Genomic DNA, 18,119 nt, shown 5'->3' with positions numbered 1-18,119 from the left:
GAAAGGCTTTGGGGCGTCAGGAGGTGAGTCACTCGCCACAGAATACCCAGCCTCTGACCTGCTCTTGTAGCCACAGTATTTATGTGGCTGGTCCAGTTAAGTTTCTGGTCAATGGTGGCCCCCAGGATGTTGATGGTGGGGGATTCGGCGATGGTAATGCCATTGAATGTCAAGGGGAGGTGGTTAGACTCTCTCTTGTTGGAGATGGTCATTGCCTGGCACTTGTCTGGCGTGAATGTTACTTGCCACTTATCAGCCCAAGCCTGGATTTTGTCGAGGTCTTGCTGCATGCGGGCACAGACTGCTTCATTATCTGAGGGGTTGCGAATGGAACTGAACACTGTCCAATCATCAGCGAACATCCCCATTTCTGACCTTATGAAGGAGGGAAGGTCATTGATGAAGCAGCTGAAGATGGTTGGGCCTAGGACATTGTCCTGAGGAACTCCTGCAGCAATGTCCTGAGGCTGAGATGATTGGCCTCCAACAACCACTACCATCTTCCTTTGTGCTAGGTATGACTCCAGCCACTGGAGAGTTTTCCCCCTGATTCCCATTGACTTCAATTTTACTCGGGCTCCTTGGTGCCACACTTGGTCAAATGCTACCTTGATGGCAAGGGCAGTCTTCGATAATGACAGAGTCCCAAGGGTGCAGAGCATCATTGATTGCAAACACCTTACCCATTCAGGCTCCATCAGGTCAAACTATGCCGTATAAAAATAGAAAATAATATTATTCAGTCAATGTTCAGATAGTGTGTGAGGTCGACCTTAAACTCCACTTTAATGCCATGTATTCTGGGAGCTGCATACTGCAACATTCTAAGTCTAACATACTGTAATATTCTAACATTCAAGATTTATTTCAGGGAGATAGCATGCAGCATGGATGGCTTCTGGGGAATTCTGATGAGTTTTTTCAATCTTGGCTAATGACATTATTCACTCTGACAACTGTTATGGCTGAAGAGTGCTACAGTGAGGCCCATGTCAAAACTAGGGTGCTCATTGAGCGGTGCTTTGATGTCCTGATACAATGATTCCTTTGTCTCAATCATTGCGAGGAGGAGGACTCGTTTAGCGGGGGGAGGATCCTTGTAATACGCCCAGAAAAGGTGTCCAAAATAGTTAGCGGGGGTGAGGGTTGCTTCATAATGTCGGAACCAAGGGAGGAATCAGCATATAGGAGTGCAATGTGCTGCTGCCTTTAGGGTATGAGCAATATGAAGAGGCACTCAAGGATATGGTTGGTGTGAATGATGTATTACTGCCAGAAAATCAGCTTTGAAAATTTATTTTCCATATTGTAATAAACATTGAAAGGGATGAGTCTACTATTACTCCAAAGGTATGTTTTTAAATCTGCCCATGTTCATTCTATTCCCCCATGTATACCTATGTCACTTAATTTTTCACCCAATATACAACACACTATAAGTATTAAATTTAATTTGCCATTTTCCTGCACAGTTGCATAATTGATTTAAATCCTTCCATACATAGTTAACTGCATCCTCTATCCTTATTACTCTCCCTATTTTAGTGTTATCTGGCAATTTGACAAGCTTAAAATTCACTGCTGCACCCTAAGGATTTAGTTAGATTAGAAACAACATGCACTAACCCCTGTGGCACTCCACTCAACAGTCTGATACTATAGCTGTCATAAGTACAGTCTGTTTTTCATATTTATCCAACTCCTTATCCAGTCCCATTCTAACCTCGATTTCGATGGTCTTTAGTTTTATTAGTAATCTCTCATGTGACACCATGTCAAAGTCTTTCTGAAAGTCCAAATCGCCGACATCACAGGGACTTCCATTATCTGCTTTATTTGTATTATCCACAAAGAAGTTGAACAGGATCTGAGTTGGGAGTAGTATGAAATCGACAACTCTATTGGGACAATATTTACAATATAGCTACATTTTACTGACTGAGCTGGCTGAGTCCTGAAGGACATAGCTGCCGGACTGGGCCTGCTGCAGGTGGTGAGTGAACCAACACGAGGGAAAAACCTACTTGACCTCGTCCTCACCAATCTACCTGTCGCAGATGCATCTGTCCATGTCAATATTGGTAGGAGTGACCACCGCACAGTCCTTATGGAGACGAAGTCCCGTCTTCACACTGAGGACACCATCCAACGTGTTGTGTGGCACTCCCATCATGCTAAATGGGATAGATTCAGAACAGATCTTGCAGCTCAAAACTGGACATCCATGAGGCGCTGTGGGCCATCAGCAGCAGCAGAATTGTATTCCAGCACAATCCTCATGGCCCGGCATATTCCTCACTCTACCATTACCAACAAGTCAGGGGATCAACCCTGGTTCAATGAGAAGTGTAAAAGAGCATGTCAGGAGCAGCGTTAGGTGTACCTAAAAATGAGGTACCAACCTGGTGAAGCTACAACACAGGACTACGTGCATGCTAAACAGTGAAAGCAACATGCTATGGAAAGAGCTAAGCGATTCCACAACTAACGGATCAGATCAAAGCTCTGCAATCCTGCCACATCCAGTTGTGAATGGTGGTGGACAATTAAACAACTAACGGGAGGAGGAGGCTCGGAAACATCCCCATCCTCAATGATGGCGGAGTCCAGCACGTGAGTGCAAAAGACAAGGCTGAAGCGTTTGCAACCATCTTCAGACAGAAGTGCCGAGAAGATGATCCATCTTGGCCTCCTCCCGATGTCCCCACCATCACAGAAGCCAGTCTTCAGCCAATTCGATTCACTCCACGTGATATCAAGAAATGGCTGAGTGCACTGGATACAACAAAGGCTATGGGCCCCGACAACATCCCGGCTGTAATGCTGAAGAATTGTGCTCCAGAACTAGCCGCACCTCTAGCTAAACTGTTCCAGTACAGCTACAACACTGGCATCTACCCGACAATGTGGAAAATTGCCCAGGTGTGTCCTGTCCACAAAAAGCAGGACAAATCCAATTACCGCCCCATCAGTCTATCCGCGATCATCAGCAAAGTGATGGAAGGTGTTGTTGACAGTGCTATCAAGTGGCACTTACTCACCAATTACCTGATCACCGATTCTCAGTTTGGGTTCTGCCAGGACCACTCAGCTCCAGACCTCATTACAGTTTTGGTCCAAACATGGACAAAAGAGCTGAATTCCAGAGGCGAGGTGAGAGTGACTGCCCTTGACATCAAGGCAGCATTTGACCGAGTGTGGCACCAAGGAGCCCTAGTAAAATTGAAGTCAATGGGAATCAGGGGGAAAACTCTCCGGTGGCTGGAGTCATACCTAGCACAAAGGAAGATGGTAGTGGTTGTTGGAGGCCAATCATCTCAGCCCCAGGACATTGCTGCAGGAGTTCCTCAGGGCAGTGTCCTAGGCCCAACCATCTTCTGCTGCTTCATCAATGACCTTCCCTCCATCATAAGGTCAGAAATGGGCATGTTCGCTGATGATTGGACAGTGTTCAGTTCCATTCGCAACCCCTCAGATAATGAAGCAGTCCATGCCTGCATGCAGCAAGACCTGGACAACATCCAGGCTTGGGCTGATAAGTGGCAAGTAACATTCGTGCCAGGCAATGACCATCTCCAACAAGAGAGTGTCTGACCACCTCCCCTTGACATTCAATGGCATTACCATCGCCGAATCCCCCACCATCAACATCCTGGGGGTCACCGTTGAGCAGAAACTTAACTGGACCAGCCATATAAATACTGTGGCTACAAGAGCAGGTCAGAGGCTGGGTATTCTGCGGCGAGTGACTCACCTCCTGATCCCCCAAAGCCTTTCCACCATCTACAAGGCACAAGTCAGGGGTGTGATAGAATACTCTCCACTTGCCTGGATGAGTGCAGCTCCAACAACACTCAAGAAGCTCGACACCACCCAGGACAAAGCAGCCCGCTTGATTGGCACCCCATCCACCACCCTAAACATTCACTCCCTTTACCACCGGCGCACTGTGGCTGCAGTGTGTACCATCCACAGGATGCACTGCAGCAACTCGCCAAAACTTGTTCGACAACACCTCCCAAACAGCACAGTGGGAGAACCTTCACCACACGGACTGCAGCGGTTCAAGAAGGCGGCTCACCACCACTTCCCAAGGGCAATTAGGGATGGGCAATAAATGCTGGCCTTGCCAGCGACGCCCACATCCCATGAACCAATACAAAAAACACAAATCCAGTCTATACACTAAATTTAATGGTGCATATATTAGCGGAGTACGATTTTCATTTTTATCAATAAGGCTGATTCTGTTCTCCTGTGCGGTGCTCACAGGGGCACATTGTGGGAAATTGTGCAAGCATAGTCCATGATTTTCTGTCCATTAGGGTAACTTTTATCTTCACCACTAGGGAGGTAATCTGCTGGAGGGGGTTGCCCACCCATTATAGAACCACCTCCTCCTCCCTATTTTCATTTTCATTGATTTTAATAAAAATCTGGCAAGTTCTATAATGGGCCAACGATCTGCCCCATAAGTTTACCACCCAAGTGGTGAAGGTGGAAATTACCCCAATGAGCAGAAAGCATAGGCTGTGCATCTGCAATTTCCCCTGATGCACTCCCTGCAGTTGCCAAACCCCACGCAGAGCACAGAATTGACCCTCATATAAATGAATATATTAGCTCATCTGTGCTGAGTTGGCTTCTGGAAGTGGAGGTACTGCAGTTAGCTTCAGCATGCTTGAGCTACGGAGAAAGAAACACAGTGAGCAGAACTTTCAACTTCGGTGGAGGCCTAAAACGGGTAGCAGAGGATTGGCCATCCCTTAAAAACCCTGCTCAATGGAATGGAAAATGAGTGGCTGGTCTACTACCGCCCATTTTATGCTCCAGTGAAGTTGAAAGTTTTGCCCAGAGTCCCTCGTACTGCTAGCTGTCCAGTAACTCATGCTGGAACGTGTGATTATGCAGCAGGTGAGAACAGCATTAGGGCATGGCTGTGCTGTCTCTCACTACTTTCAGGAGAGGAGGGAAGAATATTTTTAAAAAGAGAAAGCAATGTATTAGCAGAATCTATATGTATAGCATTATCTATCTATATATACAGAATCAGAGTAGAACTTTTGCATTTGACTATCTTTGTGCATTACTTGCATTGATAGAAGAGCAGAATGGAATGAAAAGTTGAGCAAGATTAGAAATCAACGTTACTGCACTTGGATCACTATTTAAATATGTAAAACAAATTGGTGAGATGATGTTGATGAACATTACCAAAATCACAAGTTTCCATAGGATTCAGAACTCTGTTAACATAATATTTATCTTGTACTCATTTTCTCTTTTTTGTTCCGTACAGCAGTTGGTAGTGGCTTTAGCCCAAGACAAACTCATCACTTCTCTCCACAGATTTATCCTTCCAAGTAAGGCTACTATTATTCTTTTAAAAAAATAAGCAGCATCAAACTTAATTTAAACTCTTAATTAGACCCTTCTGTTTTATCATAATTTAAACTTTGTTTATTTGTGAGGAAAAGTATGTCTTGCATGTCTTGAAGCCAATAGTAATTATTGTCTACAAAATGTTCCTTTTATAAATTTAATATTCTTCAGAAGAATTTCAGTTTATTTGCTATCTTATTTAATCAAAGTCTGTGGCAAAATTAGTAGTAATTTATCAGTTGATCTATGCATTTACACAGTTTTTGATCTATTGCAAATCTCTGCTCTATGTTTGTCATTTTTAACAAACAGCAGGTCATATCCACATATTCTCCCTACTCCTTCTTCACAAATCATGGCATCATATGGACAGTCTCCCTATGCCACAGGAATGCAGCAAGCAGCTACTTATGCAACTTACCCACAACCAGGCCAGCATTATGGAATCCCATCCTATGGTAAACAGATATGTTGCTTGATTAAATAAAATACTTTTTTTTCATCTTGTTAGTAATTGCATTCAGTGCAGTTACTGCACAAAATGAGCTTCAAGAACTAACAACAAAGAAATCTTATTATTTGTTTGTCATTAGAGATTTTTTTCATCAAATGATAACTCTTCTGTTTCTAATATACCTGAATAAGAACCTGCAGATCTGATGTCACTAACCGATATAGGTGCATTATGGGCAGGCATCAAGACAGAAGGTGGATTGACTCAAGCGCAGTTACCTGGCCAAACGGGATTTCTAAGTTATGGTTCAAGCTTTAGTGCACCTCAACCTGGCCAAGCCCCTTACAGTTACCAAATGCAAGGTCTGTGCCACTCTAATGTGATTTAACCAATTTCATTGTGCAGTGTTGTTTAACCAATGCATGCTATTTCTAAAGATCAATTGCTTGCCACCAACAATTGTATTGGTGTACATGAACCCTATATCTGAATATGGTATTAAGGTGTTTTTATGCTCAAAATAATACTGCTATTAGAAAACATTGGGCTCAGTGATGAAATGCAGGCTGGTTGAGAAAACTTTATATACTTTATAACAACTTCACTCTTCAAATGCTAAGAAACAAATATGTGGAGCCTTGCTCTGTTATAGATTCCAGTCAGGTATGTGAAGAGGCAGCATTTTAATTTTTTTTCAAAATAAGCAATGCAATGATATGGACTGCTTTTAGTTGCCATTATCCCATCTCAATATTGAAAAAAATGAAAATTTGGTTGCAGGTAGTAATTCTATCAGTTATTTTATTTCACTCACAAATAATAAGACCTTACTGGTACTTGGAAAACAATTTTGTCTTGCATCAAGTAGAAACTTTGCATGTATGACTGTAGGGATAGGAATTACGATTACATCTATAAGTTAGTAGAGCAATCTCGCCTGCTTTCTTTAGATTTACAAGATCACTAAATTAGCCAGCATTAAATACCCAGCAGCACCTGAGGGTATTTATTCCCCCTTGGCTAATAAGGTCTGAACAAATGTTGTCCACCAAGAAGATACTACCTTCCCACCTGCTAGCCCAAAATAAACTAGCAGCTAAAAAAAATGTTTGCTATAACTGCACACACTGGATAATATATGCAGCATAGGATTAGGCAGGTAAATACATGACTAGAGATACAGGCCATAACTTTCCAGCAGATGGAAGCAGGAAACTTTTTGGGAGCTGCTCTGCTGGTTTCCAGCTCTCTCCCATCATTTCTAGGAGTTTTTGCTGGAAGTGACTAGGATGGGCATATTCAACAACGCGGTCTGATGTTTTTCTCACCTTTTGACCCTAACAGTGCTGGGGGCTATGAACGCCAGTACGTTTCTCATGTCCAGTATTGCTATGGCATGCAGAATGGGAGAATTACATTTTAAAGGCACCTCAGAGAATTGAATTGATCATGGGATGAACGGTTCAACTCCTCCAGTCCATGAAATTTAAATTTTAGAAAAAAATTGACACTTCAGCTGCCCTGGAGGTAGTCGCCCCTGTTTCACTGACTGGCACCCAAGACATTTCTCAGTGACTTTCTTCCCTCCCGACTGACACGGCATTGCCACTGGAAACCCACCTAAAATGTGATAATTATTTTGACCTTGGAAAATCAGTTAGTTCAGGGGTGGCTGGAACTCCTGGCCCACTGAAGATACATCACAATTCTGCCAAAGTGGAAAATCACAGACCTGACTTGGAGGGACGGATTTATATTTTGGGGGCATTGACTAAGTTCTAGCTTCAAGAAGAGGCTGTAAAAATGAAATGGCCTTAGCTGAATCATACTGGCACCAATATACAAGCAGCAAGGGTAAATAGAACAACGGGGTAGATTTAAACTAGTATGATGGGTAAGGAGGGATATTTGAAGATCAGGAATCATATCATTAAATTGAACCACATACTGAGCTTGTTGAAAGTAAGATGGTTAAGAATGAAGGTAGACTAAGGAATGAGGAAAGATAAGCATTGGGCTCGCAAGTAGGGACTGCATTAAAGTATGCAGGTATAGGTCTTAAAGTACCATAAGCAAATGCAAAAAGTATTGGCGTGGAAATTGTGCTGAGCGGCGAATGAAAGTCGCCCACCACTCGTAAATAGCTAACTCACCCACAAACCTTTTGTGGGTTTCTGGATGCCAACTTGTTTCATTAGAGACCTGCAAGAAGTGCAACGGTTGTTCCAGCGCTTCACAAGCCACGCAGACTAAGAAACACGAAGTGTCAGGTAGATTAGTAAATTCTCTATAAAATTAGTTCGAGAAAGCAAAATAAAGAGAGTAAATTTAAAACACAGAGATAAAAGGGACAGTAAGTATAAGTGAAGAAATAACAATTTTAAATTTAAAACATTATATTTTTAAATGTCCCCAACAACAATTAATATTTTGAGGAATGAGACGCCACATTTTTAAAAGTTAATTTTCAGTGCCAGAGAGGTTGTTTGGCAGTCATTAATACTTACCACGCCATTAAAAGTTAGTTTAGACCTAAAAAACCCAATGTACCTTTTTTTATGGAGAGATCAGTTCGTTTCTAGCTGGGCAGTGCAGCAAGTTCGCGCTGGTCCATTCATTCAGCTGGTGAGATCTCTTTAACGCGGAGCTTTCAAATGAGCAGGGCAAATGGTAGAGCAATTTCCGGATTTCCGCGTTTGACTGCACATGTGTGCTGTCTGGAACTTGCTGCTCCATTTGCCCTGAAATAACAGTGAGCCCTATTAATCTCACCGTTATTTCATGAGCAATTTCCAGGCCATTAAGAATAAATTGCATGCTTTGTAACTCTATGCTGGTGAACATATAGGCTTCGATATTAACCCCCCCCCCCCCACCTCACTACAGGCGGGAGAGGGTCAAGGGGGAATTAGAGTTAAAAATGGGGAATGTGTCACCAACAAGCCACGCACGCTCACGCTGCCTTTTTTACGGCGGCAGATATGGGGGCATCCAAGTGTCCCGCCATGTTTTAACATGTTTAAATTAGGCTCCCACAGTCCAAATGAGAGCCTGATTTAAAATTGACTGTTGTTACATGGGTTTCCCAGGGGCCAGGTAACACAGTGGTGAAAGGAAGGCAGGAGCTGCCGGTTCCACAAGGTAACTGCCTTTTTCAGCACTCCTTTTGGGCCAGGAACAGCAAGTGTGCTTCCCCCAGCTCCTCAAGGAAACTTTCGGCCTCCCTCAGTCCCGATCGCGGCCTCCTCCCTCCCAGCCCTGCTGATTGCAGCCTTTCTTTCCTCCCTCCCGATCGCGGCCTCTCTTCCCCCTCCCAATTGTCAGGGACTGTCCCCAAGGGTACCCGGCTACAGCCTCCTACCGCTGGTGTTCCCTCCCGGCTGCCAGCCAGACTGTCCATTTGGCCGGCTGCTAGGGGGGAAACGGAGCTGAAAAATGTTAATGGGGTCCTGGCGTTAAGTTCAGCAGGACCTCATTAACACTGGCCTTGCCGGGTTCTTCAACCGTTTTCGGCCCCCCCATAAACATCTGGGCCTTTATGATACAAGTATTATAGAGTCTTGGAGATTATAAAGTGGTTGATACAACACAAAAGATATTGGGGGGGAAGTTGGACCTTTCTCACCCGATTTTGGGACCTAAAACGGGCAAAAACAACCAATTTTTTGGGACTATATCCTGTGCTCAGAGGGCTCCTGAAATACGTTTGATGCCATATTGGCTTGTTTGATAGTCAGGCACCCCTGGCGGCTTCCTAAAACAGGTGTTTGGCTCCCTGCATATGTTAATTGGGGGCCTAATGCCTGTTTCTGGACTCCTGTCAGAGATTTGTCAGCACTGAGAAAGCCATGTGCCAGCCATGCTCCCTTAAGTTTTTCATGCTCTTGCTGCGGCCTACCCAGCAGTTCTTAAAGGGACTGCTGGAGGCCACCGACAAAAAGCTAAATTCTTCAATTTTAGCTTATCTAAACATGGTGCCAAGAGGCGCAGGAGTGCTCCTTCTGGTTCCACAGCACTACTGCTGCCAGCCTGTGTCACCTGCCTCCCACTCTCCACGCCTCCCTAGGACATACCTGAGGGCCGCTGCTGGCATTGCAACTGGCCCAAATTGATGTGCTGGAAAGCATAGAGCTGCCTCTGGATGCCTGATTGGCATCCGTAGCTCACCAGAATTATGCTGATGAGGCTGAGGCCCATTTCAGACGAGCCTTGTGCATCCAGCTTCTGGAGCGTACTGAGAGCCCACCAACCATTTCGGGGCCGAAAACAGGCTTAATCAAATTTCTAGCCCATAGATTGATATATAAAGAAAGAGAAAATAGTCCATGTTGCTTTTTATGTTAACAAAGATATGAAGATAAGGGAAATAATTATACCTGGATTTAGTATTGATATGGTGGAAGCATTATGGCTTGAGATAAAAGATAATAAAGGAACGAAGCAAGTTGCTTTAATCTGTTACAAATCACCAAGTTAGAATATGACTATGGATGCTAAATTATTCAAACAGGTTAGGGAGATATATTTAAGCACAAATGCAATTGTTATGGGAGATTATAATTTACTGGAAGTTAACTGAGAGGATCAAAATGGAAGCAAAAGCAAAGAGATGGATACAAGGGTTGAAATATCACTCCCATGCATTGGTGGCACAGGTGCGTGGCAGCTGCAGAGGTGGTGAAAAACCAGGGCTAAGCTCTAGATTTACTTTTGCCACGGGTTTTACGACAGATTCGCATTGGGGGAGCAGGAGGCTCGTGCTGCTCCATGATTCTTATTAGGCCCACATTTGGGAGCGAGCCCTGAGAATCCTGCTAAGTCATTTTATTGTCGTTACGTCTTTATTGTATACCTGTAAAAACTGGAGCACAGTGCACCTCTGCAGTTGCACACCCACCAGAAGTACTCTTAAAACTATTCTACTGGACTTTTTGGAGATCTAATTTTTGGGGCGTTTTTTGCCCCTTATTTCTCACAAAGTTTCGATTGGATCTTTAATTTGTTGCTCTCTTTTGGTGTGAATTTAAGTTTTCCTCACCAATCATCCAAGATAGCTCTCCAGAATCAGCAACAGCACTTTGTGGATGGCATGGCCATTCAACTAGGAATTCCCCATGTCCTTGAGATAGAGGATGAAGAGGTGTTTAATAGCCAACAGTAGAGGCAGCTCTGTAGGCATTGGTGGAGGACTGGGCAGACATTTGCCTATCCAAGGTACTTAGTGTATGATCTTTTCCAGTCGTGTGTATTCCTATGTAGCTCCAGCTATAGACAATAGATGGTTGATCATCATGCCTTTTCTACACAGAGACTTCTTACAGGATGCACACAGATTGTGCTACTCTTTTTAAAGCAATTTTCAAATGGGTTAAGCTGGGATATTCAGTGACATAATCTAAATTGGCCATTCAGCTCCCTTTCAGTTTAGAAGTTATATTCCTCTTGCCCTATAAGCATGCTAAATTATGTACCATGAGGAATGTTTCCCACTTTTAGAAACCAGAGTGATAATCTTGCCATTTTTTGTTGATTTTAAACAGGAATGAATAAATCACTTCACTTTTCCACTAAATGAACTCATTCATTCAATAAAATTACATTAGCTTTACTGTCAGAAACCTGGCCAAACCAGGACTCACCTGCAGAACTGTTCTATCTCTGCCTCTCAAGCGGTTTAATTGGTCAAGAAATGGCCAATGACGTTAATCCAGCTCCAGTGGGAAACTTTAGGAAACTAAGAAGAGCAGGGAATTTATACAACATGTTCCCTAAAATGATCATTTCCTTATTTGGAAAGACTGATTTATAGATCTATGTCCTTGGAACCAAAGTATTTGCCCTTATCCGTTTTTTTGATGAAGTTCTGTGTGACATTTTTATACATTAAAGGTGCTGCATAAATGCAAGTTGTTGTTGGCATTGCGGTTATCAACTTCTGAATTTTAAAATTAGATAAAAAGAGTAGTTCAAATTATTCAAAATTATATTTCATTTATTAGTGCTCACTTTCTTTGCAGTTGCAGTATTTATTTTTGATTTCCCATGGTGGAAAATGAAACATACATCAGACAGTTTAGTGCTCAGCTGATTAAAATGCCAGTGAGTGTGGTGCATTAGAGACCTGATGGTCGCTGGTGGGCTAGGTGTTTAGTCTGTTCTGTCCTGCAGCCTTCTCCCATTGGTGGCAAAACTGAACCAGTTAATATAACCAATGAAGCAAAATCTGTATTGAACAAATATTCTGCAAAATAGTTTACCTGCTCCATTGTTGAATTAATTTCAGCAGGTGAGCTAATTCCTATGTGGTCATTTCTATTTTCCCCAGTGGAAAACTGACTCCTCTTTCTCTGTAAAATCATTAACAAGGCCTTATCAGGCCATACTAAGCAACAGCTGGTTTTCAAAAAAAAATTCTATCAATTTCACTCCTTATTTGGGGGGGCCGGTGTTAGAAAATCAGGGAGTAGTGCAGAAAAGGAAAAATGTCTCAAAAGTATACCATCTAGCACATTAATCCATTGGAACTCTCGGGGAGCTTTTGTTTTAAAACATTCTCTTTTCTCCCCTCATCTCCTGAAGGTGCTGACCGTTGTTGGGGTAGAGTTCCATGGGCACCAGCAGACCTTCAGTATCTCACCCACGTGGCCATTCTTCATGCATGAGCCTAGAGGGTGAGAGCCCGCAGGCTTTGACCATGGGACCATCACAGGTGAGCCTGACGTCCACATGAGCACTTTCCAGCAGGAATCACTGGACAGCAATCTGGAATGGGAACCATGGCTGATTTTCCCCTCCCTAGTCCAGAGGTGTTGACACCAATTTGTAATGCCCCAATTGCTGCCCCAGATGGCATCATGTAATTCAGCAGAGATTGGAAACTAAAGTTAGAACCTTTTGGTCTGTATGGTTTAGGACTACACCATTTTGTGACTTTACACACTGGGCTATTGGGGGAGCTAAAGAACATAAGAAAGCATGGGATTAGAAAAGACCCTCACATTTCACTAACTGGGTACAAAAAATCCATCACAGACTGCACCCACCAATTTAATCTCTAGCAAAAGTTCTGTGGTAATATCCCTGATTCCTTACTGTGAATTATCCATCTCTACCACTCAATGCTGCTCTTTTGTCCTCCAGGTAAACAATTCCTCTTGCCTCAACAGCACAAGAGTATACCTCGCATGGAGTACTTGATTATCCAAGTTTATACCTATCCCTAAAACAACCAAACTCATTCCCAACCATGTATTTAGCTAGACAGTTTGTAAAGGAAGTAATCATCTCAGTCTCAACTGTATTTGCTGGAAGTATGTGGCACAAGAACTTACTGTAGGTGCTAAGTGAAAAGTAAAATATCCTTTTTTATAGTAAACCGGGCAGGGCACACCTAACTTTGATGGAGCAAAATCTTGAAGCTTTGGAACAAGATGATTTTATTTTTATATTTTTTAAGCCAATGGCCACTCAGGACATGCTTTTGACAATAAATTTGAATAGAACTATCTAATTCAGTGGTTCTTAAACTTTTGAATCTGGGCTTCATCAAAAACCCTAGTTTTCACACTTCTCTAACTAACGATGCTAGTAATGGCAAGTGTACAACAAGAGGTCTCTCTCTCACCGCTTCAGTTTTCACTCTCTCCTCCCTCATTGTTTTGCTGTCTCTCTCCTCCACTTCTGGTTTTCTCTCTCTTCCTTCACTTCATAAAACATAGAACTAGATTTAAATGCTAGAAGGTTCTTCTTTTCGCAGAGAGTCGTTGACCTCTGGAATATGTTGCTAGCACGTGCAGTGAGTGCGGATTTGCTGCAAGCATTCAAAAAGAGAGCTGGGCAAGTTCCTAGGAATGGCAAACATATCTACATATAGAAGGTAGGTGAGTCATTGGGGGTTGTGTCATCCCAGTCACCATGGTTTCCTGGAGCTTGCTTGATTACCTTTGTAATCAAGCAAGCTCCAGGAAACCTCAGAGAGAAATTTCCCAAAGTTTTTTCCTAAATTGGCCAAAAAAGTTGTCTCTGTTTTTGTGCTTGTCTCAGGAGATTGCATGGCTACATATGATAGGGGGAGGGGAATGTGGGTGATGGTGCGCAAAAGTTACACCATGTCAGGATGGGACAGGATCAATGGATCAGCTGGTCCTTTCCTGTCCATTTTTTGTGTATATGTTCATATGTTTCACTGCCTCCCTCACTTTCATCTCTCTTCCCCACTTGTTACTCACCTCCCTCATCTGTCACTCCTCCAATTTTCTCTTTCTCACAATTGTTTTTCGCTCCTCTTAATTTTCACTTTCCCTTTTATACCTCTTAATTTTTTTTCAAATTTTCAAGTTTTATTTTTCCTCCATTTCCTACCACTTTGGAGCTGCTTCATGGGAAGACTGTGGGCAGATTTTTAGAGCATATGAAGGAGGCAGAAGGGCTCAAATCAAAAATGAAATGGGATTCTCATTCAGCAGGGGAGCGGCACCTATGATTAGCCAGGTACCGAGACCCTCAATCACCTGGGGAATGGAAGCCTCAATTAGCTGAGGAGGAGGACTCTAAAGGAGCACAGGAAACAATGGCTCATTCTTGGATTGTGCAGCGGGCTTTTCAGGCTTGTTTCAGGCCCCTTTGGGAAATTGGACCGTGACTGGCTGCAGTCTGTTTTCTTGGGCCTAAAGCAGCCAAACCAGCGGTCCTTAAATGTATGTAATAACATTTTTACTTAACGGAATGTGGAGCTAGGAGGAGCAGGAGTGCAGGCCGGATGCCGTCCAACATTAGTCCCCTCCCGATCTTTTCCCCTCCGGATTTATCATAGGCCCGATGCTGGCGTCCCCACCACATTGGTCGTGTCCTATGATGCAAGGGGAACAATTTCACATGGTTCTCTTGCAGTTCCGTTTCTGCGCGATTGATGTGAATCAATTTCTAGGCCAATGACTCAAAAGGAGCAGGAAGAGCAGAGTCTCCAAAGGAGTCTGGGAGTGGAACTTTAAAAGGACAATGGAAGCAGAAGCTCTAAAGGAGCACAGGGAGCAATGACTTTTTTGTTAAATAAAGCTAGGGATGCTTTATTTAACAAAAAAGCTGGAGAGTGGAACTCTAAAGAAGCTGAGAAGCAGGACGCTAAAGGAGATGTGATGCAGAGACTATATAGGAGCAGGGGAGCATGTTAGTAAAAGAAATATTAACAGGCTGGCGCATGGTAAATGTTGGTTGGGATTTCCTGACTGTCACAGGCAGTGGTTATAGTGTTTATTCTTGCAGTTTGTCAATTGATGGAAACAAAATTAGCTAGTGAAAAATGTTGGTTTTCCTCTTTGCCACTAGAATATTTAGCTCCCATGCTATTTCTTTAAAAAGTTGGCCATTTACCTTAGCGCTGTGGAAGCCCATTTTACAGCAATGAGAAAAATGGTAAGAGTGCACCGTGTACAGCTGGAAGAGGAAGAGCAACACTTTGCTTGTTAAATACCCTGATCCGTAGCAAAACCTGCTCAATCCTGCTCCTGTAAGACTTCTGCTGTCAGCACACTTTTCAAATGGGCGTGCACAGGAAGTTAGAATTTTTCATGATGTTTGAATCACATTTACAGGATTATGATCAAATTATATCTCTGCTACATCATAGCTCAGAAGAAGCAGCCTGCTAGCCATTTTCCTCAGAGATGCGTACAGGTTTCAGGATCATCATTTGAATTTTCACACATCACAATTAACATATTAGGAGTCATTTTAAAACTGATGCCCATCAATGGATTAGCAACAAGTGTTTATACTTTATACTCCCATTACGTGCTAATTAGCCCATATTGATCAGGTGTCTCACACACGAATACCACAGAGACAATATCCTTCATGACAGCAGGCAGAGTAGTTTAGCTGCTACTGGAATGGCCATATGACACATATTCCCTTATGTGAAAAAGTTGAGGCTGATCTGTGTCACAGCTGCCAAAAAACAAGAAAATTAGATTTGCGTGTTTATACTTTGCTTTTATTTCTTATAATTTAAAGGCTTCCACATGGAAGTTAAAACTAATGGAGCTAATTGCTAACTGATCTGGCGATTTTGATGTTCACATCACTTTTATCTCCATAGAAAGGTTTTGGAGATATTTATTGCTTTCAAGTAGATACATGATGGATTAAAATTGAAAATGCCACATAATTATGCTCACGTGCAAATTGCTGTCTGAATTTTTAGCCTCTGAAGAAACAGTGCAAATTGCTGTTGCATCAGGTTCATGAAATGTACTGAATTGCTATAAATCACTTGCTAACAGTATTAATTCAATTTAAACATCACCATAAACTGGAAGTGCATGGAATCAACAAACAAATGTCAATCCCAAACCAAATTTGTAAGAATATAAACTGAATTTAGATTGATTTGAATTAATTTGGATTTGTGTACATGGCTTGCTTTAAGTGAACCTGGATAAGTTCACCTGAAACCTTGTTGTGAACATCATCTCACGGAAATCAAAATGGTCTTGTAAATTGCATTTACCAGTGGAAATTGGTTTATGTTGAGTCTTCGCTGTTACTATGCATTGATAGATAATGCATCTAATGCTCTTTTGAGAGCTTTTTTGTCTTGTGTTCAAATTCCAATTTGCAACGCTATGGGAAAAGAGCAGAGGAATGGGACTAATTGGATAGCTCTTTCAAAGAGCCAGCACAGGCATGATGGGCTGAATGGCCTCCTTCTGCACTGTATGATTCAATGATTCCATGATTCAATGATATAACAGATAGATACTTCAACAATGAATCCTGGAAAGTTCAGATCTATGCCCTCTTTGTATTTTGCCTTAGGCTCAGCTAAATAGATCTTATTTTTACTACATGGTTATCACATTATACATCAAGAACTTTTGTCTTTCTATTGGTTAAAGTCTAAAAAGCATATTCCATGCTAACATTGGAGGTCAGCAATTTGTGGAAAAATATTTATCATCCATTGCAATAAATATAAGTGAAGATCAAATGCATTATAAGAAGAATTTGCAATAAGAAAGAAGCGTGGAAAAAATATTTGCAAGCCACATAATTTTTTCTGTAAATCTCTAAATAAAGGTTGTTCGAGATATAAATATGTGTAAGCTGATTGGATAGACTGTTGTGTATCTAATATCTTTTAACTTTTGTCATATGAGAGAGCTTTCCTTTGTAGGACATATTCTAGTAAAATATTATATTTTTTATTTTTCCTTATTGCCCCCTCCTCGTGCTCACACTATTATTTGGTCAGAAGAATAGAATGTTCCAGGCCACTGATATTTCCATAGTTGTCCTGTAATTTATGCTCATTGGCCATTTGCCAAAAAGTGCATTAAGTAATGCAAAAATGCCCCCCACACCCCAATCTCTAATCTGTTTTCTCTCTCTTACTCAGATGATTAGGCCTACACTGGCAATTTTGCTACTTGGGCAGAAACCACAGTGTGAATAAACATATATAACTTGAGAATGAGGAAAATGTTTTTATAGAGTAGCTTAATGTTGTACAATAATATGTTGGCAGATTCAACCTTTTATGTTGTGGAAGCTTGATATATAAATATAAATGCACATTTTGTATAACTAAGTTCAGTTGTAATTACAAACCATGCAAATTGAGGCATTTAGTCTGACATATGTAAAACGTTTAATACAGATGTACAAGTTTGTTTGCAATCACCTATGCTCGAGTACAAGCTGCCTGATCTTGTAAATAGTATAGAATAAATCAGAGGCTGAAATTCTTGGATTTAAAGAGCCCATCTGGACTTCATAGGCATTTCCTTAGAGAGTTCTACTAACTTCTGCCACATATATTGTGTACTGATGATAGACGTAGCCCATGGCAAGGAGCTGATCAACCAAAGCAAATGGACTCCTGTCAGAAGTCCACAAGGGAGGCCAGCATCTTGCCCACAAAAATGGGAAATAGAAAAAAAAATGCTGTACACATGGGAGCTGCAAACTAGTCCCAGCAGGTCTTCATTCTTCAAATGTTGCTAAGGTTCTTAGCTTTTATGTGAGACTCTGCTCTCTCCTGACTTGGCCTTTGACCTGAAAGTTTAAGCTTTTATCGTATTTGGAAGTGCCTATCTAGCTAATTTGTTCTGCAGAGAAGTCTGAGTTTTACAGAGCAGCATAGGATTTAGAACCTCAGAATAAAAACTTACAATGCCTACAAAATTGTACAGGAAGCGTATTATATTGGTATACACTTTAAAATATGGGAGTTGATGAAACTTTTATTATTAAACTATTCTTGTAATCTTCATTCATCCTACCT

The 18,119-nt window shown here is 42.0% G+C and overlaps 1 protein-coding gene across 5 annotated transcripts in view; it reads left to right on the top strand.

The window, feature by feature from the left end:
• eya1 (EYA transcriptional coactivator and phosphatase 1) overlaps positions 1 to 18,119 on the top strand; it is a 174,877-nt gene that overhangs the window by 36,703 nt on the left and 120,055 nt on the right. For 2 of the 5 annotated variants that reach the window (XM_067980383.1, XM_067980377.1), the window contains 3 exons: positions 5,300 to 5,363; positions 5,695 to 5,840; positions 6,076 to 6,198. In XM_067980383.1, coding sequence (XP_067836484.1) covers positions 5,300 to 5,363; positions 5,695 to 5,840; positions 6,076 to 6,198 — 333 coding nt within the window. Of the gene's footprint in view, positions 1 to 5,299; positions 5,364 to 5,694; positions 5,841 to 6,027; positions 6,199 to 18,119 lie in introns of all 5 variants that reach the window. The other 3 variants (XM_067980382.1, XM_067980367.1, XM_067980388.1) reach the window with 2 other exon arrangements.

The sequence above is a fragment of the Heptranchias perlo genome, chromosome 3 (assembly GCF_035084215.1).
Source record: "Heptranchias perlo isolate sHepPer1 chromosome 3, sHepPer1.hap1, whole genome shotgun sequence".
Classification (NCBI taxonomy): domain Eukaryota; kingdom Metazoa; phylum Chordata; class Chondrichthyes; order Hexanchiformes; family Hexanchidae; genus Heptranchias; species Heptranchias perlo.
This window is presented reverse-complemented; position numbering and strand designations above follow the sequence as displayed.